General features: G+C 58.9%; 1 protein-coding gene across 1 annotated transcript in view; it reads left to right on the top strand.

Annotated features, from left to right (window-relative positions):
- The window catches only part of COL22A1 (collagen type XXII alpha 1 chain), a 108,741-nt gene that overhangs the window by 65,947 nt on the left and 15,304 nt on the right, over positions 1-27,490 (top strand). Inside the window, exons 34-51 of the mRNA XM_059672366.1 lie at positions 707-751; positions 2,243-2,296; positions 3,450-3,503; positions 4,866-4,970; positions 5,688-5,732; positions 8,155-8,232; positions 8,704-8,739; positions 9,180-9,233; positions 10,330-10,374; positions 13,165-13,212; positions 13,758-13,871; positions 14,444-14,497; positions 18,976-19,029; positions 19,950-20,003; positions 20,283-20,336; positions 21,429-21,482; positions 23,281-23,334; positions 26,262-26,315. Coding sequence (XP_059528349.1) covers positions 707-751; positions 2,243-2,296; positions 3,450-3,503; positions 4,866-4,970; positions 5,688-5,732; positions 8,155-8,232; positions 8,704-8,739; positions 9,180-9,233; positions 10,330-10,374; positions 13,165-13,212; positions 13,758-13,871; positions 14,444-14,497; positions 18,976-19,029; positions 19,950-20,003; positions 20,283-20,336; positions 21,429-21,482; positions 23,281-23,334; positions 26,262-26,315 — 1,056 coding nt within the window. The remainder of the gene's footprint in view (positions 1-706; positions 752-2,242; positions 2,297-3,449; positions 3,504-4,865; positions 4,971-5,687; positions 5,733-8,154; positions 8,233-8,703; positions 8,740-9,179; positions 9,234-10,329; positions 10,375-13,164; positions 13,213-13,757; positions 13,872-14,443; positions 14,498-18,975; positions 19,030-19,949; positions 20,004-20,282; positions 20,337-21,428; positions 21,483-23,280; positions 23,335-26,261; positions 26,316-27,490) is intronic.

The raw sequence follows: 27,490 nt of genomic DNA, 5'->3' as shown, positions 1-27,490 counted from the left end.
TTGCAGGAGCACCCACCAGAGGGTGCTGGCACAGTGCTTCTGGGACCTCTAGCCCAGCACCCGGGTGGAGTGGTCTACCCAGAGCCCCCCAAAACACCGCCCCCCCCCAGGGCGGGCCCTGCCTCCAGGCCCCTGGGTGTCCTTGCTCGTCACTGATGTGTTGGGTCAGGAGGGCTGGGCTCGATCGCACTGCCTGCCTTCTGACTCCGGCCCTCCCTTGGGGCGGTGAGCTCAGGCCCAGGTGGCTCCTGGCTCCTGAAGGCTTTTCGGAGCAGGAACCCTCTCCCTCCAGCCTGGCCGGCAGCTCCAGTTTGCAGGATGCCGTCCATATTCATTTTCATTTTGATGTTTTTCTTGGCTTTGGCTTCTTGGCTTCCTGTTTCTGGGGCAGGGGTTCCTGTTTTCTGGGGGACCTGGTGGGGGACCTGCCTGGGCCAGACCCCAGGGCCCCTGGCTGCCGTGCGCCTGGGCATCTGCCCCTCAGAGCCCCTTTTAGGTAAACACCCATCTGCGTCCTGGGTGGCGAGGCTGGGGCACAAGGCCACCTGCCCATGGAGGCCAGACACGCTTCCTGCACCTGCAGACCCTCCCGTGGTTTCAGTTTGGGTCACCTGACTGACAGGCAGGGGGCTCCAAGAGTCCCTGCATGGGGACGAGGACAGTTGCCTATAATGTTGGCCCCCCACCCCCCCCATAACCCGTGCAGGGCGCCAAGGGACAAGATGGTGCACGCGGAGCAGCTGGAGACCCTGTGAGTCCTGCCCTGCCCGCCTCCTCGGGGTCAGGGGTGGAGGGTCACACAGGAGGGACCCTGGGCTCAGTTCTGGGTGACTTGGGGGGGGCATGGGGGAGAGCACGCCATCCACAGGGAGGGGCTGGCCTCCCTACACCCCAGCGTTTCAGGGCCCATGTGTCCACGTGCCCGTCTTCCTTCCACGCACTCGGTGATGCACAGGGACACACAGACACCACTCCCAGATGGTGTGGCCCTGACATATGCTTGCATGCACATCACACACGTACATTCTAAAATCCGGTGCCCACACTGTGGTGCACTTGTGCATATAAATGCCCAACGTGCAGATATAGCCATGAGCACAGACACACCTCCATGCACACGCTTCCATGCACACGCTTCCATGCACACGCCTCCATGCACACGCCTCCATGCACATACCTCCATGCACACACCTCCATGCACACGCTTCCATGCACACGCCTCCATGCACACGCCTCCATGCACATACCTCCATGCACACACCTCCATGCACACGCTTCCATGCACACGCTTCCATGCACATGCTTCCATGCACATGCCTCCATGCACACGCCTCCATGCACACGCCTCCATGCACATGCTTCCATGCACATGCCTCCATGCACACGCCTCCATGCACACGCCTCCATGCACACGCCTCGAACGCTCCTGTTGTGCCTGCCCCGCCTGGGGCCGGAGCCTCAGAGGGCTGGCACTTGTCCCCTGGCCGACTAGAGTTCTGTCTCCCAGGCTGTGCTCGCACTTCCCGTGGGAGGCAGGACGAGGCGCCTCCCGCCCGTCTCCCGGGGGCAGTGGTGGGCACAAGAGCCGCAGGCAGTTGTCCCCTCGCTCCCGGGCCTGATGTCCGGCTGTAAAGTGCTTGCATGACCAGGCTGTCGTGCAGGTGGCCTCGTGGGAGCAGGGTCGGCCACGGGCAGTGACTAGTCGGAGGGGCAGGTGGCAGCCCCTCCCTGTTGGAGAGGCAGCACTGGGCCCCTGCAGTCTGGAGGAAGCGGAATTCCAAGGCCCGCGGGAATGGCCTCCATACCTCCAGAGCCCCCGGCTTCCCGCCCCCCAGTGTCCGCCCACCCTAACAGCCTCACACGCCTCCCCTGGAGGCTGGGCCCGGCCTTCAATGCCGAGGTCAAGTCCACTTCCTTCAGGAAGCACTCCCTGATTCGCCAAAGCCAACATGCACACACGCACGAACACACAGCCCACCTCTGTGCCCCAGGGAGCCTCCCAGAGTCCTGCCCACCCCCGTCCCACCTCGGTGCCAGGCTCCCACACCTTTGGGGTTCGGCTCATTGGGGTGCTAGGACGCTCAGACAGAAGGAGGCTCGTCTTACCGTGGAGGGAAATGTCGGGCTACACGGAGTCCCAGCAAACCCTGGGGACCTGAGTGCAGGCGGGTTTGGGGAGAGATGGGGTAGCTACTGTGACGGGTGCGCCGGGCCTGTCTAAACGGCTTCTGCTTCTGAACAGGGCGCTCCTGGTCCCATAGGTCCCCCGGGTCCCAGTGGCCCCCCCGGAAGTGTGGTGAGTAATCGGGGCGGGGCGGGCCTGGAAGGCTCTGCTTTTTCATCTCCCAAGTGGAGGAGCGGGTGGCGCTGGTTCACCTTTCACACCTGCCCGCCCAGGCTCTGCCTCCCTGTGGCCCCGGCGGCTGCTGAGGGACTCGCTTAAACTCCACACAGGCACTGCTTTCACTTTCCTGCCATGAAACACCCAGGGGCCCGACCCCAGGGCCGCAGAGCGGCGCTCCTGGAGGGGTTGAGCCTTGGCCGGAATGACCCTGTCTGTTTAGAGCAGCGCTCACCAGCCTCTGGGACCTCACGGACCACCAGGGTGCACAGAGCAGGGGCTGGTGACCGCTGGGTTAGAGGACAGATGTGGGCGTTGACGGGCCAGGCTGGGTTCTGAGCACCACCCGTGCGGACTTGTTAGCCCTCCCCACCCCGGGGATGGATATGGCCACTGCCCCGTTTGCACCGGAGGAAACCGAGGCACCGGAGGCCGAGTCCCGTCCTTAGCGGTTGCTGTAGCGGCTCCCAGGACGTGGCCTGGATCACCCCAGCCCGCCCGCTTCCTGTGCACCACCCGCTTCCAGGAGCCGCACTCCTTTGCTGGGGTTTCCCTGGCTTTTAGCGACCGCCTGGTCCAGCACACGGCACGTGGCCCCAGCTGACCAGGAGCAGCCCTGACCGATGGGTTGTAGATGCCACCTCCACGCCGGCTCCCGGGGCCTGGGCGCCACTGAGCGCCGGCTGCCCCTCCCCCTCTCCATCCCTGGGTGCACTCCCTGAACACTTGCCCTGAGCCTTGTCTCAAGGTCACCCTCTGGGCGCTCCGATCACACAGCTGGAGCAGGTTTCCTGGCCGGCCTGTCCTTAGGTTGTCCTCCTCCTCCCTGTGTCCCTGAGCCAGCCCCTGCCCCGCCCTCTGGAAGCCGCAGCCTGGGGGCAGAGCGTCAGCAGCCCTGTCTACACGTGGGGCGTGCTGGGGTGCAGGATCAGGCCATTGAGCAGAGCAGGGCCTGCCGCGGTGGTGGGCCGGGCGGGGCGGCTCCAGGCCTCCGGGGAGTTAAGTCAGGAATGGGGACCCATGAGGACAGAGCTGTGGTCACTGACTACAAAGGGGCCTGGTCCCCCTTCTTTGGCGGCCACCATGTCAATAACCTTTCTTTCTCCAGGGCCCCCCTGGGATCAGAGGCCCGCCTGGGAAAGACGGGGAGCGCGGCGAGACGGTAAGACGGTGGTCTGAGCACACAGCCGGTAGTCCCATCTCAGAAGCAGGGACGGAGGAGCCCGCACTGCCCTCCGAGGGGCAGGAGCTAGCAGGCCCCGGCCATCTCCCGTCACCCTCACAGCAGACCTGACTCACACGCCCCCATTTGACAGATGTGGAGACTGAGGCTCTGAGCCGAACTGATTTGCTGTCACACGGCCTGGCAGCCAGGTCTGTCCGACTCCAAATCCCGCTTTCTCTGATCTCGGTGCAGCGATGTGACCAGCCCTGCCTTTGCATGCAGTCAGGCCCCCAGGCCCTGAGGAAGCGCGTTAGTTCTTAGGGAGAAGGGGGACAGTGTCCCCCGGAACACCAACAGTTAGCGCATTCCACCTCTAGAGGGAGCCAAACAGCTGTCCTTGGCGGAGGGCGCCAGGCTGAGGGCCAAGGCCAGGCCCCAGGGCAGGCTCCTTCCCTGTGTGTGAGCAGGGCTGGCCGGCGGCCAGGGTCACGGACCGCCCTAGGCCTGGGAGAGGCCCCTCACTTGCTTTGCGTCCTGCTGCATCTCCCTGTCAGGCTGCAGGAGGCGGCGGGAGCCCTGCCTGGAGCAGAGGTCCCTGTGGCTCTGGGGCCCTACCCGGGGTCCCGCAGCCAGAGCCGCCCCGGGCTCGGGGCTTCGCGGTGAGAGAGGGTGAGCATTGCCCGGAGCGAGCAAAAGCCCAGCTCCCTCTCGGAACCTGCACGTCCGGGCGTGGGAGCTCCCGCTGTCATGGCGGAAGGGAGGGCTGCCGGTGGGAGCCGCACCTGCTGGGGTGCCGGGAGGGAGGCTGGACCGGGACACCATGCGTGTCCCTTTCCTTCCGCGCCCACGTTGCCTTCGTTTGCCCAGGCAGCTCTAAGAGAGGATGGCAGGCTGGTGCCTTAACACACACGGGCAGGCTCGCCACCCCCACCCCGTCTGGGCGTCCTGCAGGCAGGGGTCAGCTTGTCCCCTGGCGGCCGTGAGGGCAGGGCTCTCCAACCGCTCCCCTCACTGACGCTGTAGGGCTGTCTTCCCCCCCCCCCCCCCGGGCCCCACACTGACTCCCTGTGCGCATGTCTGCGTCTGAGGCCCCTTCTCACGGGGACCCCGGCTCATATTGGACTCAGGGCCACTCTGCTCCAGCGTGACCTCAACCTGGGCACGTGCCCCGACCGTTAACGGTTAAAAATGAATTAAAAAGGATTTCTCAGTGGAGTGTTGGGCTAGGCCTGCAGCATTGAACCCGGGGGACGCAGTAAGTCTGTCACATGTCACCAGAAAGCCTGCCCACCCGCGGGCCACCTCCCCAGTGGGAAGCTGGTGTCCTTGATTCTGGCACCTGTCCGTTTTTCCTTCCAGGGAGCAGCTGGGGAAGAGGGGCGCCCGGGGCCGGCGGGCCCCCGCGGGGATCCTGGAGCTCCTGGGCACCCAGGGCCTCCCGGGTCGGGGAAGGACGGAGAGCCGGTGAGTCAGGCGCAGCCAGGCCAGAGTTCGAGGTGGGAAGGGGAAGGTGCACGGGCCAATCTTTGCAGAAGGCGTGTCAGAGCCAGTGGCATGGGGCAGCAGGAGGAGGGTGTGGTGGGGAACGGCGGTCTCCAGGGCATCGCCCGCCGCTGCGGCCCCACGTCCTATGTGGACAGCTCGCTGTGCGGCAGGTGTGGGCACACAGAGCTGGACCAGGTCTGCGATGCCGAGAGGCCCCTGAGACGGACGGTCAGGCAAGCTGCCCACAGCTGGCCGGTCAGGGTTGTGCACACAGAGGCCTCTCGGCTGAGTGCCAAGGAGCATCAGGGAAGCCCTGGGGCTGCAGCTAGACTTCCCCACGGGCTCCCAGGTCTGGGGAGCCGGGTAACGAGGAGGGGACAGGCCCCGCCCTTACTCGGGAGCCTGTGAAGTTAGGAGCTTAGGTGGGAAAGCAGAGTCGGAGAGGCCAGGGCGGGCCCTGGGCCACACAGAAGCCATAGGTGGCAGAGTCAGCCTCGCCCCCGAGGGCCTGGCGGCTCAAAAACAGGGTGTTTCCCGTCCACAGTGAGGTGCGGGGAGACGGCTGCACCTCGGTCCTCCCCCACCAGCAGAGGGTGCACTCAGCGGGCACGGGGCGGGCGGGCACTCAGCGGGCCGGCAAGGCCTCTCGTGGCTCCATGACCGTCCTTGTCCCCTTCCCTTCCCTTCCCTTCCCAGGGGCCTCGCGGACCGCCCGGGTTACCTGGACCTCTTGGAACCAAGGTACGTGTTCACCTGAGCACTTGTAAAACTTCGTTGTCAGCCTCCCTGGTCACGTCATCCCACCTCCAGCTCCTCGGCCATCACCTCCCTCTTGATGGGCCTTTGGGAGAACGTTCCATTTTTTTCTAATTGATGAGGGTCCTCAGGTGCAGAGAGGTCATGGGACTTACTCAAGGTCATAGGACCCGCCTGACATTGTCCGGAGACTGGACCTAGAGACAGCCGACTGCCCGCTTGAGGTCTTCCTGCCTGCCCCCCCCACCCCCCACCCCGTGCACAGCTCCGATCCGTCATTCTCAGTTCATTGCTCTTCCATCTTTGCCCTATTTCCTGACGTCCCTCTGCGCCCCTTCCCCACGCGCACCAGTTACATGTCCTAGCAGCCCAAGCGTCCTGCATTTCCCAGAACCAGTCAGACCACGTTATCTAAAGAAAGCACCGCCCAGCCAGCAGCGTGGCTCAGGGGTTGAGCGTCGACCCATGAACCAGGAGGTCGTGGTTCGATTCCCCGTCAGGGCACAGGCCCGGGTTGCAGGCTCCATCCCCAGTAGGGGGCGTGCAGGAGGCAGCCGATCAGTGATTCTCTCTCATCATTGATGTTTCTCTCTTTCTCTCCCTTTTTCTCTGAAATCAATAAGAATATTTTTTTTAAAAAAAGTATTACCAAGGGGGAATGGAACTGCTCTAAAAAACCCCCAAAACCAAAACACAACAAAAAAACAGCAGGTACCACCTGGGACTTTGAAGAGAATTTCAGGAGGGACCTGGCCAAGGTGAGGGAGGGGCAGAGGGACGCTGTGGCTCTCAGGAGACATGGCCACGATGGGCTGGAGCGTAAACTGATATCAGTGGGACTTTTTAAATGTTTAAAAGCGTGAAGCTGAATAAAGCGACGTGCTGCCGGGCAGTGTCAGGGCCCACCGGCCCCCGGGTCGCTGCTCATTCTCTCACCGGCTCCCCGAGCACCGCCCACGGCTCTGCCGTGTGTCCCGGAGACTAATGTCACCCCAGGGACAGGAGGTGCTGGGACAGGCCACCTGCCCCTTCCGCTGCGTTTGGCTGAGGTCACTCAGAATTGTGGGGGCCATGTGTGTTCTGGATTTAGTTTCTCCCCCTCCGCCCAAATGTATTTTTATTGATTTCAGAGAGGAAGGGGGGGGGAGAGAGAGAGAGAGAAAGAGAAACATCAGCAATGAGAGAATCATTGATCGGCTGCCTCCTCCACGCCCCACTCTGGGATTCAACCCCACAACCCCGGGCATGTGCCCTGACGGGGTGAGTCGAACTGTGACCTCCTGGTTCATAGGTCGATGCTCAGCCACTGCACCACACCGCTGGCCGGGCTCAGTTTCTTTGGGGAATCTGGACAGGCAGTGATTTGCAAACTCCGTGTGTACACACAACACTCATGCGGAGTGTGAGGCACACGCCTGATCGACCTCGTTACTGTCGATGCTCCAGAAGTGTGTCTCCGTCATAACTAATGGACAGCTAAGGGCTGTACTCATCGTGTCAGGCCAGCCGGACCCCGCCCACCGAGCCGAGATGAGCCCCTGCCTTCAGAGGTGGCGGCCTGTGAAATTGGCACGAGAAGGCCTGGCTGTCTCAGCTTCCTCCTGCAGGAAGCGGCAAACCAGTCCTTCCCTTTTTTCTCTTTCTTCCTCCTTTTCTCTCTTCCCATCAAAGTCCGGAGTGACCGGGCATGAGGGCGCCACACCCCAGCCGCCGGCTGGCATGGGGTGGCGTGCCGGTGGCCGGGCACCGTGCTGGGCAGGGCCTGTGCCGGTCGCATTGAGTGCCTGTGTGTCCGCGGCAGCTCCTCGCTACCCACCCCCCTGATGACAGTGATGAGCTCACAGAGCTTGGCGGCTCTTAGGTCAGCAGTTGGTCAGGGTTGAAGCCAGGACGCAAACCCCCCTCCATTAACCCCCCGTGCTTGTGGCCGAGGTTCTAGCTCGCTCACCCTTGCCCCGCCCACCCCTGGAAAGTGACCCCGAAAGACAGGTTCCTGGAAGTTTTTGGTGAATCGGTGAATGAGTTGATTGGTGATCGGGGACCTGAGCTGAAGTGTGGGTGCAGGGTCACTTCTGGGGTGTGGTCAGGATGGGGCCACGATGGGGTCTGACGGGAGCACAGGTGACGTTGGGTCTGTGGTCATGTGGGGATTGTGTGTTACAGTCGCATTTGGAGCCAGGCGGGCTGGGCGTGGTCAGCCTCGAGGGGCCTGCGGACTCTGGTGGCCGTGGTCCATGTCCGTAGCCTGGGCAGGACGAGGGGCTGTGCAGGAGCTGTGGGCGTGCGGGGCCCAGGCGCTGGGCTCAGCTGGGGTCCCACTGGGGCAGTGAGGAGAGCATACTTCCTGGGGAACCCTGGGCCCCTCCTTTCCGGAACTGACCTCTTCATCTTGTTTTTCTCTTTCTAGGGGGAGCGAGGTGCCCCTGGGATCCCTGGCTCTCCGGGCACCCGCGGCGACCCCGGCATTGGGGCTGCCGGCCCTCCTGTGAGTTCCCATCCATCCAGCATCCTGGGCTGAATAGCTGGCAGGAATGCAGACCCACACACATGTGTGTGTGTGCGTGCAGGCGTGTGCACGCGTCTGTGTGTGCACCCCCTAGTAGGAGGGGAGGGGCACCCCTGTAGCCTCAGCCCTGTGTCCCCCAGGCCGACCCCAGCAGAAAGGGGGTGCAGCACAAGGATGCCGGGTGCTGGTTCCTGCCCCGAATGAGAGCTACAGACCAGGGAGGGGCTCGGTGTCAGGAGCCTCATGGGAGCCAGGACAGGAGGGTGCCGGTTCAGGAAGGTTCCCCGTGTGATGCTAGCGGGCGGGGGTGAGGGGGTGGCCGTGGGGCTGAGGGAGGCGGTTACCTGCTCCTTTGAGGCCCACGGGAGCCCTGGCTTAGAAGTAAACCCGCCGCACGTTGAGGGAACCTCTCCTGCCTGCTCTGCTGACTGGCGGTGTGTTTGCTTCCAGGGCCCTTCCGGACCCCCCGGCGACAAAGGCCCCCCGGTACAGTGTGGCGTGGATAAAGGGCGGGTTCCCGGGGAGCCGTCCTCTGTAATGAAGCGGGTTTACATCGGGGGGGCCGGGACCTAACGTAAAGCAAACCCCTGCCGTTCGAGTGCAGACCCCCCGACGTGACCGGGGGTGGGGGGTGGGGGCGGGGTCACCTGTCCGTGCACCCACCTTGCCATTGGGCAGACTGAGCCTGGCTGCGCTCTGCGGCATCTCTGCATCGCAGAGGGACGGCCGTGGGGTCCCGGATTCGTCAAAGCCCCAGGAGCACTGGCTTTGAATCCTGGCTTCATCAGCCCCCACCACACGGCCACGCGCAAACGAGGGATCTCTCTTAGACTGTCGGGGGCGCTCCCCCCCTCAGCCCACCGTGTAGACCCCGTAGACGAGACACACGGAAAGCCACAGGGGCCTCTTCTCCTCTTTCTCCCCAGGGACCTCGAGGCTCGCCCGGATTCCCCGGCCCCCAGGGCCCCGCTGGCCAGGATGTGAGTAGAGCGCTGGTCGGGGCTGGGTCCAGGTTAGCCTAGATCCCAGGGCGCCCGCCCTCCACACCTCCAGGGGCTCTGCCCATCACCAGGGCCTTTGAGGAGTGTCGCCTGCTGGTGATCGTGGCCCATCCTCTGTGGGTCCAGTTACTCCCTTGGCTTTTGTGTTACACGTTCAGGACCCGTGAGCTCCTGGGCCTCCCCTGCCTCGCCTCCTCCTTTCTGGTCAATTCTCTCTCACGTCCAGGCGATCCGTCCTGTTCAAATTAGGTCCCACTTCTCCACTGACTGTTCCCGCCCCCCCATGTCTTTCTCCCTTCAGGGTGTCCTCCAGATCTGCACTCAGGGTGCAGCCTCCCACTGTTACCGGCACAGCTGGGCTTTTGCTCAGACAGCCGTGGGCTCTGGGGAGACGGAGCGTGTGTCTGAGGCCCTGCAGGTCCCCAGGCCTGGCGGGGTGCCGGTTCATAGCGGTCACTGGACTCTCGCTTGTTGACTGAGTAGATGGGTGATGACCTCGGGTTCCTCCGGGACAGAGCTGTCCACCCCATGGCGGTCACAGTGACCACTTAGCCGCACATCTTCCCGCCTCTCGGTTCAGTCCACTCTCAGCAGGACCAGGAAATCCCACCCCTTCCCGCCCCAGTTCCACCTCAGAGAAGGAGTGATTTCCTGGTCCTGACACATTCACGTTACCCGGGCACCTGGGCTGGCATCTCACAGCCAGGAGAGCAGACAGGCCTCCCCCTCTGCCAAGTGGGCTCCCACCTGAGCGTGGGAAAGGCGGCAGACGCTGAAGATAGGCATGTGTGTGTGTGTGTGTCCGTGCGCGCGCCTGTGCACACGTGTGCACACACTCTGTGCTCCAGTTTGCAGTTTGTGTCTTGGGCGGGAGTTGGAGGAGGGGTAGCGCTCTGTCCTCAGCACCTCCCGCACCGACCATTTCCTGGGAACAGGAACTTCGGCCGGCGCCAGGCGGCACAGTTGGGTGGTTCTGTTTCCCACAGAGTTCCACTCGGCAGGCAGAGGTCGGGGGTGCAGGCCACGCGGAGCGGCTGCGTGCTCAGTGCGGGTCACGTGTCTTCTCTCCTTCTAGGGCGCACCAGGCAGTCCCGGCGAGAGGGGGCTTCCGGGCAAACCGGTACGTCGTCTCCCTGTGCTGGGTGGATCCTGACGACCTGTTGGGGCTCCGGCGGGAATAACAGGCCGCCCAGATGGCTCAGGGACCTTTGCGGGGGCCTTTTCCTAAAGCTGTGGGCAGGGGGGCTACGTGAGGAGTGAGATGCCCAGACAAACCACAGTGCGGCCGATGCCACCGATAGCCTGTTTGGGGCTCACGAGAGTGAGAGTGGCAGTGGTAGGAGCTGTTGTCCTGGATCCACAGCCAAGGCCGGAGGGGTGGTGGGCAGGGGGGGTGCAGGAGGCCAGGTGTGAGCTCCAGGAGACCTTCCCCTGGGCACGGGGCAGAGAGCCCTGCCGCCAGGACCCATGGTGGGGTGGCAGTGAGTGCTCGGGCGGCAGGACATGTGGCCAATGCAGGGTGCCCGCCATGCCTTCTCAGGGGTGACGGAGGCTGGAGCGCAGGCGAGGCTGAGCTGTTCCTCAGCGTCCAGCCCTCCGCAGGCCCGGGCCCCCACCTGAGTCACACGGTTAGCGTGGACCCTCTGCAGGCCCGGGCCCCCACCTGAGTCACAGGGTTGCGTGGCCCCTCCATGTGGCCCGTGAGCAGGTGAACAAGGACACAGCCGGTGGGTTTGCCAGGCTCTCAGGAGCTGGCAGGGCCCAGCCTCTCTTTGGCACATGCAGGGTTTGAAGGAGCCAGGCCTGCGGAGTTTGTCTCCCCTGTACTGTCGCCACCCCTGGGGGGCATGGTGGGACCTGGGTGCCTCCCCAGTGCTGCACCCACAGTCCCTGTGCTGGGGCACCCGCTTTGGGCTGGGTTCTCTCAAAGCAGAGCCACTTGGGCAGGTGACGGGTGAGGAAGCGCACTCAGGTGGGCTCCCCTGGCGTCTGGCGCTGGCCCGGTGCCCAGGCAGGTGTGGGTGGGCACAGGGCCGTGGAGCTGGCCCACCCGAGCGGAGGGGCCGTTCTACTCCACCTGGTCAGCACTGGCCTGGGGCTCCTGCCGCTTCAGCCCGTGGCCCCGGCAGCAGGCAGATGGGCACAGCGGAGGTGAGGAGGGTCGGGTAGGGCACAGGCTCAGTGCCGCCCCGGGTGCTCCCTGTCCCACCACGTGACCGGCCCTCCGAGGTGGGCGGGGCAGGCTTACCCTCCTGCATCGCCTTTGGAAGGTCACCGCCCCCCACCCGGCGCCTTTGCATCTTGAGAGCTGCCTTGCGAGGTTTGCAGAAACAGGTCAGAGCAAAGTCACTAATTAAATGACCCCAAGGCCACTCTACCTGGATGGCACAGTCACCACCCTCTCCCTTTGTAACTGGTGTGAGCGTGTGTCTCACGCCGCTCTCTCTAATCAAACAAAGGACCGCACGCCAGCCTGCCAGGGGCACAGCGTGGCGGCACCCATAGGTCCCGGCCCCAGCCATGTGAGCCCTGTATCTTATTAGCTCCCCAGGGTGACTGGGGGGCTTCCGCATAGCACCCCGTCCCCCTTTTAAGTTGAAGTCTCAGGAAGTGAACATGGCCAAGGCCGGCCTCCTCCACAGGGTCCCTGCGGGTCACAGGGCAGGTCTCGGCTTTGTCATCAGCAGCCTCGACCTCGGGGAGCTGTCCCTGCAGGGGGGGGGCAGTTCCTTCAGCACCCCAAACCCGAGTCGGTCCAACCCCACTGCCACTTGGGTGTTCCATTGCCATAGCCCAGAGGGTTGACCGAGCACTTGAACGTACCCCCAGACGTTGCCAAGGTTATGCTTCCTGTGCAGACGCCTATGGTGCCAGCCTTGCCGGCCTGTGAGCCCGGGAAGTGGCAGGAACCCCCCGGGGGCCGGACACAGGAGCTGCCAGGGGGATTGTCTTGGCTTCAGCCTCCCAGGGTGCTGGGCTGGGCCTGCGATCATAAACCCAGACTCAAGCGCGATGGGAAGATGGGCCACCACAGTCAGTGTGGCCGCAGGGCCCTCCTTCCCCAGGGGATGGGCCACCGTCTTCTCAGAGGGGCGCTCGCCCCCATTCTCCTTGTTGCAAACTTACCGGTTGGCCAAGCGGCACGCCTCTCTCCAGTTCTCCCCGGAGGCCCTTCTCCCTCTGGCATCTGCATTTTCCTTTTCCTTCTTTTACCCCCTTTTTGTGGTGCTGGAACCCGGGATTGAGCCCTGTGTTTCCTGCTCCTAAAGGGAGCCCAGCCTCCCCCGATCTTGGGCTCAGGGTCGGCCATGATCATAACAGCACCTCCTCCCACACGGGGTTTGCAGGTGAACTCAGGGCCCGGCCACCCCCACCTTCCTCAGGGGCTTTGTTCCTGCTCCCGGCGTCTGAACCCCCGTTCGGGGTCAGAGACTTCCAACTTGTAACAGATGAGGCGTCACTGCTGCCTCGCCTGGGAGAGCGGAGGAAATGGCTTTACGTCCACCCCAGGTTGTGGAGGACCGATAGCAGCTTCTGCTCCTCTGGGAAATGCATGCAGCCCTCCCCTTCGCCCTCCCCCCACCCACACGGCCTACAGGGGTTCATGGGAGTGGGGAGGAGGGGCCACCAGGAGCAGAGCGGAAGCAGCAGGAGGGGACTGGGGACCAGAACGGGCGATGCCTGTCAGACAGGGCGAGGACTGGCCTCCCACAGTCCCTGCCTCAGGAGAGTCCTCGTGGCTCCCAGGCTGGTGTGTGTCAGTGCACGGCCAGGTGTGTGAGGGGTTACATTGTAAGGCCATGTGCGTGCGTGCGTGTGTGCACATGTGTGTCTCTGTGTGTATGCACGTGCGTGTCTCTGTGTGTGCGTGTGTGCACCTGCCTGTATTCATTCACTTCTACCTCGGCAGGGCCCCTCCTCGCCACTTGCTCCCGAGGACGTCCGGCTCCTGGTTAAGGTAAAAGCGTAAAGTCACCTGCACGCTGCTCGCTGAGCGGTAGGTGCCGCCGCCACCGGCTGGTGCACTTTTTTTTTTTTTTAAATTCTCACCTGAGGATATTTTTCCATCGATATTTAGAGAGAGGGGGAGAGACAAAGAGACAGAGAAGCATTGATGTGACAGAAACACATTGGTTGCCTCCCGCACGCACCCCAATGGGGCCGGGGATCGAGCCTGCGACCGGGGTGCGTGCCCTTGACTGGAATCGAATCCGGAACCCTTCAGTCTGAGGGCCGACGCTCTATCCCCTGAGCCACACTGGCCAGGGCTGTTTGTGCACTTTGGACATCAGTGCCCTGGGCTCTGCTCCCAGCAGCCTGCTGGCCAGAGTGGGGAGGAGCGGGGCAGAGGTTCCGACAGATCCGTGCTGACCTCTGGCTCAGAGGGAGACAGAGCAGCCTGTGGAGGGTGACTCCCCCGCTGCCTTCCAGACGTGCAGCCTGTCGGAGAGGCGGGGCCGGGCTCCTTTGCTCTACAAGTAACTGTTACGTGTTCTCTCCCAGGACGTGTGCAAGGACTGCCCCCCGGGCCCCCCGGGCCTGCCTGGCCTGCCAGGCTTTAAGGGGGACAAAGGGCTCCCGGGAAAGCCAGGGCGAGACGGCACAGACGGGAAAGAGGTGAGGAGGGAGGGGACAGTGCTTCCACTGCGGCGTCCTGTGTCCTCGTGGAGGTTCCAGGCTGCCTCCCCGGTTCCCATGGGCCAGCCCAGTCCAGGGCGTGACCCCGGGAGGCCGGGTCATTGGGTCGTAGGAGGGCCTGGCTGCCACACTGCTGACCACATTAGTGTGGGTCCACCTGTGAGTCCACAGCCACGCCCTCTGCTCCGGCCGCTGGGGCGGGGCAACCCCAGGGGAGGCCCTCGAATAGGAGTCGCAGGGTGATGGGTCGCTGCTGACTGGGTGTGGGCTCCCACACTCATTCTTTTCTTTTAAGAAATGGAATATTTAAAAAAAAATTTTTTTTATTGATTTCAGAGAGGGAGGGAGAGATAGAAACATCAGTGATGAGGGAGAATCACTGATCAGCTGCCTCCTGCACACCCCCTATTGGGGATCGAGGCCTCAAGCTGGGCATGTGCCCTGACCACGGGGAGTTGAGTGTGACCTCCTGGTTCATAAGTCGGCTCTACCACTGAGCCACCAGGGCCAGGCAGGACACTCATTCCTGTCCCCTTTGTTCCCTGCTGCAGGGAGAGGCTGGGCCCAGAGGCCTTCCAGGACCCCCGGGAGCTGCTGGCGCGCAGGTCAGTGAGCCTCCATCCCCTGCCTCTCACTGCTTAGTCTGAGGGAGGAGGAGGAGCGATGTCTGCATGAAGGAAGGACGGTTTACCAGCAGAAGCCCCATGTTCAAGGTCTCACCCCGGCACTGACGCTCCCGGTGACCTTGGGCCTGGCAGGGTCACTCCCCTTCGTCCAGTCTCAGGTTGTTCGCGTACAGACACGCGAGGGGTTGACAGAATGCGATGAGCTGCGGGACTGGGATGTGTAGTCTCACTGGTTCAGGCACGGCCTCTGGAGCTGTGTGGCTTTAGGCAGAATCCTTGACCTCTCTGGGCCTCACCTTCCCTCTCGCTAATGATAATAAGAACAGCCTCCGCCGTGTGTTACCGTGGGAGGACGTAGGCCCGGGGAGAACATGGCTCAGGAACATCACGGCTAGGCAAGTGCTTGGAGAAGGCGGATGAGTATGAATGAGTGAGGCTCGCCCTGCGGCTCACAGAGCAGTGGGTGCTCTGGCTGCCAGGAGTGTCTGCCTGTGGCCTTTGCCCTCCCGCTGGGAACGGCATTTAGCTCTGAGAAGAGACCGCATGAGCGCTGGCACGGGGGCAGGGAGGGGGGTCACCTCCCACCCTCATCCCCGGCCCCCAACCCTGGGGCCCTCCTGGGCCCTCCCTGACCCCCCTGTGGCCCCTGCAGCTGCAGGCTGTGGCCACGACCCCTTCCAACATTTTATAAAAGTGCCGCCGTGGCAGTGGTCCGGGGGCCTGCCTGGGACACAGCCTGGCTCGTCTGCCGGGAGAGGCAACATCAGATGCCAGTAGGCGAAGGCGCTGGGCAGACCTTCCGGGCGGAACCCCCTCTGACCTGGGACGGTTCTCACCTCCCGCCCTGCTTCCTCTCTCCCACTGGTCGCTGCCTCCGTCCTGGAGCATTCTCACCAGGCGGCCCTTTATTTTATTTATTTATTTATTATATATATATATATATATATATATATATATATATATATATATATATATATTTAAATATATTTTATTGATTTTTTACAGAGAGGAAGGGAGAGAGACAGAGAGTCAGAAACATCGATGAGAGAGAAACATCGATCAGCAGCCTCCTGCACATCCCCCACCGGTGATGTGCCCGCAACCCAGGTACATGCCCTTGACCGGAATCGAACCTGGGACCCTTCAGTCCGCAAGCCGACGCTCCATCCACTGAGCCAAACCGGCTTTGGCTATAATATATTTTATTGATTTCAGAGAGGGAGAGGGAGAGACAGAAACATCAATGATGAGAGAGAATGATGGATCGGCTGCCTCCTGCTCGCCTCCCACTGGGGGTTGAGCCCACAGCCCGGGCCTGTGCCCTGACCGGGAATCGACCTCTGACCTCCTGGTTCGTAGGCCGATGCTCAACCACTGAGCCACGCTGGTCTGGCCCAAGCGTCCCTTTCAACAGTTCCCTCCACGTCAGGAGCTGGCAGGTGGGTCAGAGATGGGCCATCCCTCCAGGCCTGAGGCTGTGTGGGGAGAAGAGACGGATAAGTTGGTGACTCGCAGGGTAGGCAGGTGGCTGGTGGGCAGTGAGAGCGGTGGGCACGGCCCCGGCCTTGGAGGCCAGGTGCTCCGGGCCCGGCTCTGCCTCCTCTGCGCTGACTGACACTTGCTGACCGGGGAAAGGGTCTGGGCAGTTCACTGACCTCTCTGAGCCTCAGGCCCTCCCCTGGCCAGGCTCACGGGGAGGATGAGGCAGGCGGCGTTCCCAGAGCGCCAGCGATGTGCAGGCTCGGAGGGAGCGAGGGACGCGTGGGAGGAACTCTGAGCATCCGCAGTCGTCGCTGCTGAGTGACAGCAGCTGTCGCACGTGGCTTCAGCTTTCCTGTCTGTCCTCTGGCAGTAGCCCCACCTCGTGGAGTTCCCTCATTGGCTAGACTAGAAAACACATGTATTAAATACATATATATACTAGTACTTATATACATTTTACATCAGCTCAGGATGTTAACAAGGACTTGCATGAAATGGGGTCTCCCCGGGGAGCCCGGCAGAGTGCCCAGCAAAGAGGGGGCGGGGCTCGGCGACTGTCAGCCTCTCCTGGGAGGAAGTGAGTCAGGTCGGGGTGCTTTGCTGGCTCTGAGCCCCCCCTGCGTGCCGAGGAGACGAGGCCGTGGAGATCCGGGAGCCGCGACATTGTCATTGTTAGGAGATGGGGATGGGGACCACGCCCAGCCCAGCCCAAGGGCTGGCCTCCTAAAGGAGCCGTTTCTTTGAAAGCAGTTGTCCTACATGTCAGAGTCCCCTGCGCCTGTTCACTGAGATAACAACGGGCTGCTGACGGGGTGCCGGCTTTGTGGGCCTGAAAGCAGTAGAAGTAACGGCACGCCGAGATGATGGAACAGGTCCGCCCGCCCCCCAACCTGTTTCCTGCTCGACACACGGCACGGGCGCCTGTCGCATTCGCTCCCCCACACCCCACGGCCCCAGAGGCGGGGGTGCCGAGCTCAGAAGTCAGCATGGCCAGGAACTGCGGACACGGCGCATCCTTCCGGGGAGAGGGCTGGACATGAAGTCTCAGCGGGAGAACTCTGGGTTCTGGATGGGAAGGGCCCTCTAGCCCAGTGGTTCCCAACGTGGCGCACGCCCCACAGGGGGGCAATTTGAGAATGAGTTATTAACAGCGAATCTTTTTGCATTTCTTATGGTTCTAGGGGCCTCATATGCAGCATATAAACATATGTTGTGACATATTTATGCATCTCAGGTCTCTATTATATGTTCTGAAACTTTATTTGCTATTTCTTCATATCACTTCATATTCTTATTTTTTAACAGTTTCTTAGTGCTTTCTTCCTCAATACTTCAGCTGTCCTTTCGTTCTTTCATTTTTCTCTTTCGTGGATGCCATGTTCTTTGGAAGCTTGTTTAGACCAAGTTCCTGGCCTTTTCAGCTTCCTCCACGTGACTAGGAGTCACTTTTGAATAATAAGAATTCTATGTCACGGGTGGGGGTGGTATCAGATGTTAGAGATGCTTAGGTGGGGCATGGCCAGGAAAAGCCTGGGGACCACGGGGCTAGGTGGGCCTCCCCATCCTTCGTTTACTGATGAACAAACTGGGAGCCAGGCCCGGCTCAAGGATGTGGAGACGCGAGAACACAGGCCTGGAACCGGAGCCAACGTCGACGCGCTGCCAAAGATGAACTCTCACTGCATAAGGCCTGCTCTCAGGCACTGAGACGTCTCCTGTAACCACATCTCCCCGAAGCACATCTATTCTCCAGTGACCCGGGGCCGGCGGAGGGGCTGCTCGGAGACCGGGCCGTGAGCGCTGCCTCGGGGCCTGGCTGGGAGAGGGCGTGGGGCAGGTCGGGTGTCGCAGTGTTTTCCTGACCAGTGATGCTGACGACGATGGTGGCGACAGCAAGGACGAGAGGGCGATGGTTAGTGTTCACCGGGAGTCAACATGCACGGCCTCTGGCCTGAGCGTGCCGCGGCCTGGAGGTCCCTGAGCCGCACAGCGTGGTGACGGAGACGCTGCGATTCTCCTTTAGAAGCCAGGACACAGGGAGTAGAAGGACTTGCCCAGGGACTCACATGAGCACATGGCCAAGGCGTGAATCACACCCAACATGATGCGGAATAACTATGGTCACCAGTGTGTACTGAGCTCATCCAGCGCCAGAGCTGCGTGCTAAGCATCTCCCGCGTCTGCCCTGGTTTTATGTCCCTACCCTGTCATGGGTAGGTGTCGTTATTGTCTGTTTTAGGGTCTAGGTGACCGGCTCAGGGTCCCGCAGGGAGTCGGGGAGGGGCCAGGAGCGTAGGCACCGGACGGTTTCCTCTCCACCCAGCACCTGCTCAGTGCCACCCGCCCGTCACCTGCTCAGCTGCCCACTGTTCACCCCATACCTGCCCGGCAGTGCCCAGACACCGCTGGTCCTGCTCCCCTCCCTGCCCCCTGCCCCCCCGTAACACCCCACGTTCCTCCCACCTGGCCCTGCTCGCTGCATCCTGAACCTTCCAGGCCCCCCACCCCCACCCCCTTATACACACACACTGTAGCCAGGGGAGCCCTTCTGAAACCCGGGGCGGCCACACCTCCTCGTGGTTGCCAAAGCCCCCAACTCCGTCCATATTCAGGGATCGGCCATGAGGCTCTCAGGAAGGGGGCTCTGCTGTCTCCCCCGCCATTTCCCTGCCCCCCCCAGAACCCACAGCCCCGTCAGCCATCCCATCTCCCTGCCCCCCCAGCACCCATAGCCTCGTCAGCCATCCCATCTCCCTGCCCCCCCAGCACCCACAGCCCGTCAGCCATCCCATCAGCGGTCCTCCAGCCAGACTTCATTTCTGTCGCTGACACCCGCTGGGTCTCAGCAGGAACTTGCTCTGGGCCTGGTGAGGGCGGGGGATGAGCGATGAGCCGGTGGATGAACCATGCGGACTGCCTTTCGCAGTGTGGCTCTCGCGAGATTCGCACTGACTCGTGTTCTCTGTTCCCCGAAGGGAAGCACAGGAGAGCCCGGAGCAGACGGCGAGGCCGGGCCGAAGGGCGACCAGGTAAGCGAGGCCGCCTCTCCCGGCACCTCCCACGCTTCCTGAGCGCAGTGGGGCTTCTCAACATCACGCGTCTGCTTCCCACCTGGATCCCTCTGGCTCCTGGTCACGCTCCCCACCCCCAGTTCTCTGAGGAGTCGGCTTTTCATTGGTTTTTGGCTAATCCTCTGCTGATAACGTTTTTTCCCATTGATTTAAAAAAATATATATTTTTACTGATTTCAGAGAGGGAGGGAGAGGGAAAGAGAGAAGCATCACTGATGAGAGAGAATCATTGATCGGCTGCCTCCTGCACGCCCCTCACTGGGGATCGAGCCCACAACCTGGGCATGTGCCCCGGCCTGGAGTGGAACTGTGACCTCCTGGCTCCTAGGTCCCTGAGCCCCGCAGGCCGGGCCCATTGAGTTTTCCATGAGCCGTCGAAGGCGTTGCAATCCATGGTGAATGTTGCAGCTGATGTTTCAGGTGGCAGGAGCTGGGGGTGCAGGGCAGGAAGTCATTTATTTATGGTGGTTTGCTTGGCTTTATAACATGGTTGTGTGAAATGTTTTTAATTTGTTTTTTATTGTTGATGGTATTACAGATCCCCCCGCCCCCTTTACTCCCGCCCACACTTTACACTTTAGTTCTTACTGTAATTCGCATGGACTCTTCTCCTCATGGAGACATGGATCTTTTTCCCAAAAGAACGGTATGATTGTTGTAGTGGGGCACACGATCCCTGTAACCCGCTGCAGCTTGTATTGTGTCTGTGCGTTTGCTGGTTTTCAGCTGTTGCTCTGGGGCACTGCACTCGCACACACAGACGAGAGCACGTCAGGACCGACCCTTGCGCGTCACGCAGCCACATGTTCTCAGCTGTCGTGGCCGCTCTCGTTCCCATCTGTCTCCTCACGTCCATGCCTTTTCTCTCTCTTCCCCAGGGCCGCCCCGGAGTTCCAGGCCTCATGGGGCCCCCGGGGAACCCTGGGCCACCGGTACGTACCATCTTCAGTCCCCTCCTCTGTCAACCCTGTCCCCGAACACACCCCACTCACTGCAGATGCTGCCTCCCCACCGTCTTTGTGTCCCAGAGATGAGCCCAGCCCGTGGGGAAGGCAGAGGCTGCCGGGAAATGCTTAAGTTCAGGCCGCGGGGCAGGGCCCAGGGCGTGAGATCCACGCGTTGCTTCGTGCTCAGAGCCGGCCTCGTGCTCAGAGCCGGGCTCCTGACCGCGGCCAGGCGCACACACTCACCTCCCGCTTGGTTGTCCCCAGGGAGCCGCTGGAGTCGCGGGAGCTGCCGGACCGCCAGGCACCCAGGGGCCACCGGTACGTTCCTCCATCTGGGCCTGGGGCTGGCTTTCCCAGAAGCCCAAGCGCTCGCCCACCTGCCCTGGTCCCCCTGCCCCCCGAGGCTGTCTCTCCTAGTCCACCCCCGGGGGACTTTCCCCGGAGCCCCAGTCACCTGGCCTCAGTAAAGGCTCAGGAGAGAGGACCGGGACCTGAGACCAGAATGCAGCTGCAGCCAGCACGGGCCCACGTGGAGCCCATCTCCCGGTCCCTCTCTGTGTGGCTCCTGTGTGAGCAGGCGCAGCCAGAGGAGGGCTTGGCGCGGACCCCGAGCCTGTGGCCATGCGCCAGGGAGCGCGCCCTGGGAGGTCGCTGCTGTCAGCCAGTGTTCAAGAGGCAGAGTGTCGCTAAGGAAGGGGAAGTCAGGGTCCAGGCCTGGAAACCACAAATGGCGAGCTGGCCTCTGACCCCCGGCCGTCATCTCAGACCCCGAGGTGTGCTCACCGCCGGAGCTTCCAGAGCCTCTCGGATTCAGCGGGCAGGGCCCAGTGGCAGGCATCAGGCCGTGGCCACTGCGCACACTGTCACTCGAAGGAATACATGGCGAACGAGTGTCCCTGATCTCACTGACCGCCCTGAGCATTAGGAAGGTCCTGAATCCTGACCCCCCTTTGTAACTAAGGGAAGGGGGGGTCCGAGAGGCGAAGCGAACAGTTCAGGGTCGCACAGCGGGGAAAGGTGAGTGCCAGGCACACACCCCGTCTCAGGAATCGCGGAGTCATGTTCCCCGTCTGGCTAAGCCGCAGGTCCGGGCCCGGAGTCTCGGGACTCTGGTGCAGGAGTCCTGCGGGAGTCACCCAGGACGGCTTTCTCCTCCTCAGATGTCCTTTCCTCACCCGGCCCCCAATCTTTCCCTCCTGAGTCCTGGTCTGCACACCAGGCCGCCTAGTCATGTGCTGCCCAGGACCCCTGCCCGGGAAGCGATGCCGGAAGCAGGAGGCAGGCGCAGAAGCACCACCGTTTCTCACCTGCGACCCCCCAGCCCTCAGATCAGTCCTGTGTGACATCATCTGCCTGCAGAACAGCCAGCACGAGAGATTTGATGGTGTTTTTCTGTCTTGGATCTTTTAGGGGAAAGAAGGTCCCCCCGGCCCCGGAGGCCCATCGGGGTTACCCGGAATCCCAGTAAGTGGCATTTAAAAAATCCAGTCTCTCTCCTACTCAAGCAAACAAAACTGTATTTCACCTTCGTTAAAGCAAGACACGGTCCCCAGGGGAGTTGTGTGTGTTATAGAACACTAGTGGCCCGGTGCACGGATTCGTGCACATCGAAAGGAAATTAATTAGAAGAGATGTTTTAATATCGCTATTCGCCCTTTCTTTATTATAGAAGTGTCAGAGATGAAAGAAAATTAGCAAAATGTATATGAAAATAATATGTAAATTGTTAAACAATAACAGCATGATATAACAACAATGAAGTCATGATATGAAAACAACAAAAACATGATATAAAAACATTGATAAAAACAACGACTGATAAGTTAATTAAACTCATTCTAATCTCTCCCTTTATACTGCATTAAGAGTAAAAACACTTTCAGAGTGCTTGCCTAATGTCAACTAAAACAGCCACATTCACGATCGACAATGACAGATCGAAACACACGCGTGCGATTGGCGCCAGCAAGAGCTTTATATGTACGTGCATGTGTGAGCCAGCATTTAATTTTAAATTGCCAGTGCGTGTTGGACATTCAGCCAGTCACTTAGCCTTTTATATATGTAGGTGAGAAGAAAAATAGTCACTCAATTAAATTAAATTTTCGGTGGGGTCTATCTTAGTATCATTCTTTTATGTACATATTTGTTGCTTGCTTATTTAAATAGTATATTTTGTCTCTCCACACATATATGTGTATGCATACATATGTGTATGTGTATATGAATGGTGTCTATATATACCCATACAGTTAAGGCAATAGAATCATACACATGTATGCATACAGAATTGAGATAATTCTTGTGATAATCATTTTCTATTTTCCACGCTGGTATTGCATGTTCCTAAATTTTACCTACACTCCATCTAATAAATGTCCCTTACGATTTACGTTCATGTCTCTGCTGCCTCATGAATCTTACAGTAAGTTTTTAAATCTGCAGGAGACTACTCACACGCATAGCTCCTTTCTGATTCTGTATGACGCTCCCTAAAGTGGGGTACTTGTCAGAGGTTAGTCTTGTCTGAGGTTCTAGAATCGAGCTGCATGATTCTTTCCACAAATGCTGGGCTTTTTAACTCAGCAGCCTTCCCCCCGGGATGGAGCTCTCTGCTCTGGTAGCAACACAACCGCTCGGGGGAGGCCAGGGCTGCCTTCTCCGCTGGGAACAAATCCTCGTGTGTGGCTGCAGTCTGGCCGGTGCCTGCTTCTGGGCCTCCACGGTGCCTTCTTTCCTTCCAGCCATACTGGCTTCCTTCTGGGCCTAGGACACTCCACATCCTCGCCTCTCCGGCCACAGGGCCTTTGCACTGCATTCCTGTCTGCCCAGAAAGCCCTCTCCTCACTCCTAGTGAACAGCAGACGCCTTTGACCTTTGCAGCCCCTCGTGAGCTCCAGGAGCCGTGCTGAGTGCTGCCCATCATTCGGTGTCCTCCTCGTCTTCGTCAGCACTGGTGTCTCCCCTCCTCACCGCCGCTCAGTCAGAGCCCAGACACGAGGCCCATCATCCCATGTTGACCTCGGGAACGTGTCCTGGAGGGCCTCTAGATCGACAGCAATAACAAAGAAACGTTTGCAGTCTCTTGATTTTTTATTATTTGCCAGACACTGCGGACCAGACATCTGAGCCTGAATCTCAGTGCTGGGGAAAAACCAGGAAACCAGCCCAGTTCTGGCGGGTGAAACGCCTTTTTAGCTGCTGCGTGTGTCCCCGCCCCGCGCACCTCGGGGCAGATGACCCATGTGGGTTTCTCTTGCAGGGGGCAGAAGGCAAAGAGGGCAGGGACGGAAAGCCCGGCGCCCCCGGAGAGCCGGTAAGGGACCGACTTCTCACCATCCCACAGGCCCAGGCAGCGCTTTCTCGGTAACAGCCGCTACGTGCCCAGGAGCGGCTCCAGCCTGGGCACAGTGAAGGCTACTTTCTGTGCATTACTTCTGCCCCTTCTATACTCTAGGGACATGGGTGGGGAGGTAGACAGTGGATAGATGGGCAGATGATGGGTGGATACACAGGTAGATGGGTAGATGATGGATGGGTGGATACACAGGTAGATGGATAGATGATGGATGGATACACAGGTAGATGGATAGATGATGGGTGGATACATGGGTAGATGGGTAGATGATGGATGGATACACAGGTAGATGGGTAGATGATGGGTGGATACACAGGTAGATGGATAGATGAAGGATGGATACACAGGTAGATGGATAAATGATGGATGGATATACAGGTAGATGGGTAGATGATGGGTGGATACACAGGTAGATGGATAAATGATGGATGGATACACAGGTAGATGGGCAGATGATGGGTGGATACACAGGTAGATGGATAGATGATGGGTGGATACACAGGTAGATGGATAGATGATGGGTGGATACACAGGTAGATGGATAGATGATGGGTGGATACACAGGTAGATGGGTAGATGATGGGTGGATATACAGGTAGATGGATAGATGATGGGTGGATACACAGGTAGATGGGTAAATGATGGGTGGATACACAGGTAGATGGATAGATGATGGGTGGATACACAGGTAGATGGATAGATGATGGGTGGATACACAGGTAGATGGGTAGATGATGGGTGGATACACAGGTAGATGGGTAGATGATGGGTGGATACACAGGTAGATGGGTAGATGATGGATGGATACACAGGTAGATGGGTAGATGATGGGTGGATACACAGGTAGATGGATAGATGAAGGATGGATACACAGGTAGATGGATAAATGATGGATGGATACACAGGTAGATGGGTAGATGATGGGTGGATACACAGGTAGATGGATAAATGATGGATGGATACACAGGTAGATGGGCAGATGATGGGTGGATACACAGGTAGATGGATAGATGATGGGTGGATACACAGGTAGATGGATAGATGATGGGTGGATACACAGGTAGATGGATAGATGATGGGTGGATACACAGGTAGATGGGTAGATGATGGGTGGATATACAGGTAGATGGATAGATGATGGGTGGATACACAGGTAGATGGGTAAATGATGGGTGGATACACAGGTAGATGGATAGATGATGGGTGGATACACAGGTAGATGGATAGATGATGGGTGGATACACAGGTAGATGGGTAGATGATGGGTGGATACACAGGTAGATGGGTAGATGATGGGTGGATACACAGGTAGATGGGTAGATGATGGGTGGATACACGGGTAGATGGATAGATGATGGGTGGATACACAGGTAGATGGGTAGATGATGGGTGGATACACAGGTAGATGGATAGATGATGGGTGGATACACAGGTAGATGGGTAGATGATGGGTGGATACACAGGTAGATGGATAGATGATGGATGGATACACAGGTAGATGGATAAATGATGGGTGGATACACAGGTAGATGGATAAATGATGGGTGGATACACAGGTAGATGGATAAATGATGGATGGATACACAGGTATATGGATAGATGATGGGTGGATACACGGGTAGATGGATAAATGATGGATGGATACACAGGTAGATGGATAAATGATGGATGGATACACAGGTAGATGGGTAGATGATGGGTGGATACACAGGTAGATGGATAGATGATGGGTGGATACACAGGTAGATGGATAGATGATGGGTGGATACACAGGTAGATGGGTAGATGATGGGTGGATACACAGGTAGATGGATAGATGATGGGTGGATACACAGGTAGATGGGTAGATGATGGGTGGATACACAGGTAGATGGGTAGATGATGGGTGGATACACAGGTAGATGGATAGATGATGGATGGATACACAGGTAGATGGGTAGATGATGGGTGGATACACGGGTAGATGGATAGATGATGGATGGATACACAGGTAGATGGATAGATGATGGGTGGATACACAGGTAGATGGATAGATGCTGGATGGATACACAGGTCGATGGGTAGATGATGGATGGATATACAGATAGATGGGTAGATGATGGGTGGATACACGGGTAGATGGATAGATGATGGGTGGATACACGGGTAGATGGGTAGATGATGGATAGATATACAGATAGATGGGTAGATGATGGGTGGATACACAGGTAGAATGATGATAGGCAGCCTTTTGAGTTGCCTGCTGCATAATTTTTATTAGGAGTCATTTGAGCCATAATTACAATAATACAGAATGCCATAGAGACTCTGGAGCCAAAATGCCTGGGGCAGAACCCCAGCTGTGTGACCTAGAGCAGATCTCACCCTCTCTGTGCCTCAGTGTTTGGCCTGGGGGGGAACAGCAGTGCCTCCCTCATTGGGTTGCAGTGCGGAGGCATTGATAGACTCCCATGAAGTGCTCCATTCTACCCGCATGTTGAAAACCCTCAACAGTTGCTGGTTGTGAGCATTTTTCTGCTGGTAACAGGCCAGTGGTGGGATGGCCAGCCCACCTGACTAGGGCCCAGGAGCCAGGCCCCTGTTCCCCTGATCACAGAGACCTTTGAGGGGGTGGTCCTGGAGGTGGCCGGTGGGGAGGTACAGAGCCCTTTATGACGGGGCCTGCATCGTTTCTCAAGCAGCCGGGCACCTCTGAGAAGGCGAGGGACGCAGCGGGCTGGGTGCGGGGTGGCGGTGTGAATGGGTGACAGTGGACCGCAGGGCTGGGGCGGGGCTGGCAGAGAGGCAGGGACGGGTGTGTGGAATGTAGTGCTCAGAAGCCCAGGAAGCAAGAATGGGGGGATCCCTTATGCTCCCCTCAACCCCTTCTCTTCCTCTCTCCTCAGGGCAAAGCAGGAGAGCCGGGCCTGCCAGGACCAGAGGGTACCCGCGGACCCCCCGTAAGTGTCGTGCATGTGTGAGCATGTGTGCGCGCGCACACGTGTGTGTATGTGTGCTTGTGTGTGCATGTGTGTGATTGTGTGTGGGTGTGAGTTTGTGAGTGTTTTGAGTGTGTGTGCGTATGTGTGTGAGCGTGGGGGGCGGGGGGTGAGTGTGTGCGCATGCATGTGTGTGTACGTGAGTGCATGTATGCGTGTGAGTGTGTGACTGTATGATTGTGTATGTGAGTGTGTGTGTGACTATGACTGTGCGTGTGTGTGACTGTGTGAGTGTGTATGTGTGAGTATGAGTGTGTGTGTGTGTATGTGCATGAGTGTGAATGTATAACTGTATGACTGTGTGTGTGAGTGTGAGTGTGTGACTATGACTATGTGTGTGAGTGTGTGTGTGAGTGTGAGTGTGCGCTGTCCGTGGTAGAATAAGCATCAGCCACACGGCTCTGACGCGGTGGGTAAGGTCTCCGACGGCCAGGCCGCGGGGTGCAGGGTCCCTCCCCTTCAGGCCCCGGGCTCTCCTGCAGACTCAGTGCTCCCTGCGCGGCTCCCTGCGTTTTCCAAATGCAGCCACGTGACCACGTCGTGGTTCTAAGGCTCCTTTGTTCTTGTCCTTTTTGTTACCGTTTTCATGCCCTTTCTCTGGATGATAGAACCTGAATGGAGTCTTCAGTTTAGCTTTAAACACTTTCCACAGCTAGAGGTGTTTTCACAAGTTTAAAAGTAACCCATTCTCATTGCAAAGCAGTAACGATGATGATGGAAATAATTAAAAAAATAATGTAATGTCATAGAGAAGAAAATAGTTACTTGTAATTCTACAACGCAGACAGGTAAAGCTCTGTGAATGGCCCAGTATGTTTTTTATGGTCTTTTTTATGGGCATGAATTCTGACCTTTAAGGGCCCAAATCTCTACCTGGGTGTCAGGCTATCATAGATAACGTGTTTTTTATAAAAATGAACTCATTCTGTATGTTTTGGGGTTGTTGAGGATTTTTTTTGTGGGTTTGCTTTTGCTAAATACTTTACTCCTTCATAATTTTAAAATTGTTTTCACAAATCCTTAAATTTGTTTTTGGAAAAAAGTACTATTTTTCATGAAAATTCTAAAATCCAATTATCTGGCAAGAAGGAGGAGATCAAAATGCCAGTTCTTTTTCCTTAATGTGTTTTTCTGTA

Source organism: Myotis daubentonii, chromosome 17 (assembly GCF_963259705.1).
Source record: "Myotis daubentonii chromosome 17, mMyoDau2.1, whole genome shotgun sequence".
NCBI classification, from domain to species: domain Eukaryota; kingdom Metazoa; phylum Chordata; class Mammalia; order Chiroptera; family Vespertilionidae; genus Myotis; species Myotis daubentonii.
This window is presented reverse-complemented; position numbering and strand designations above follow the sequence as displayed.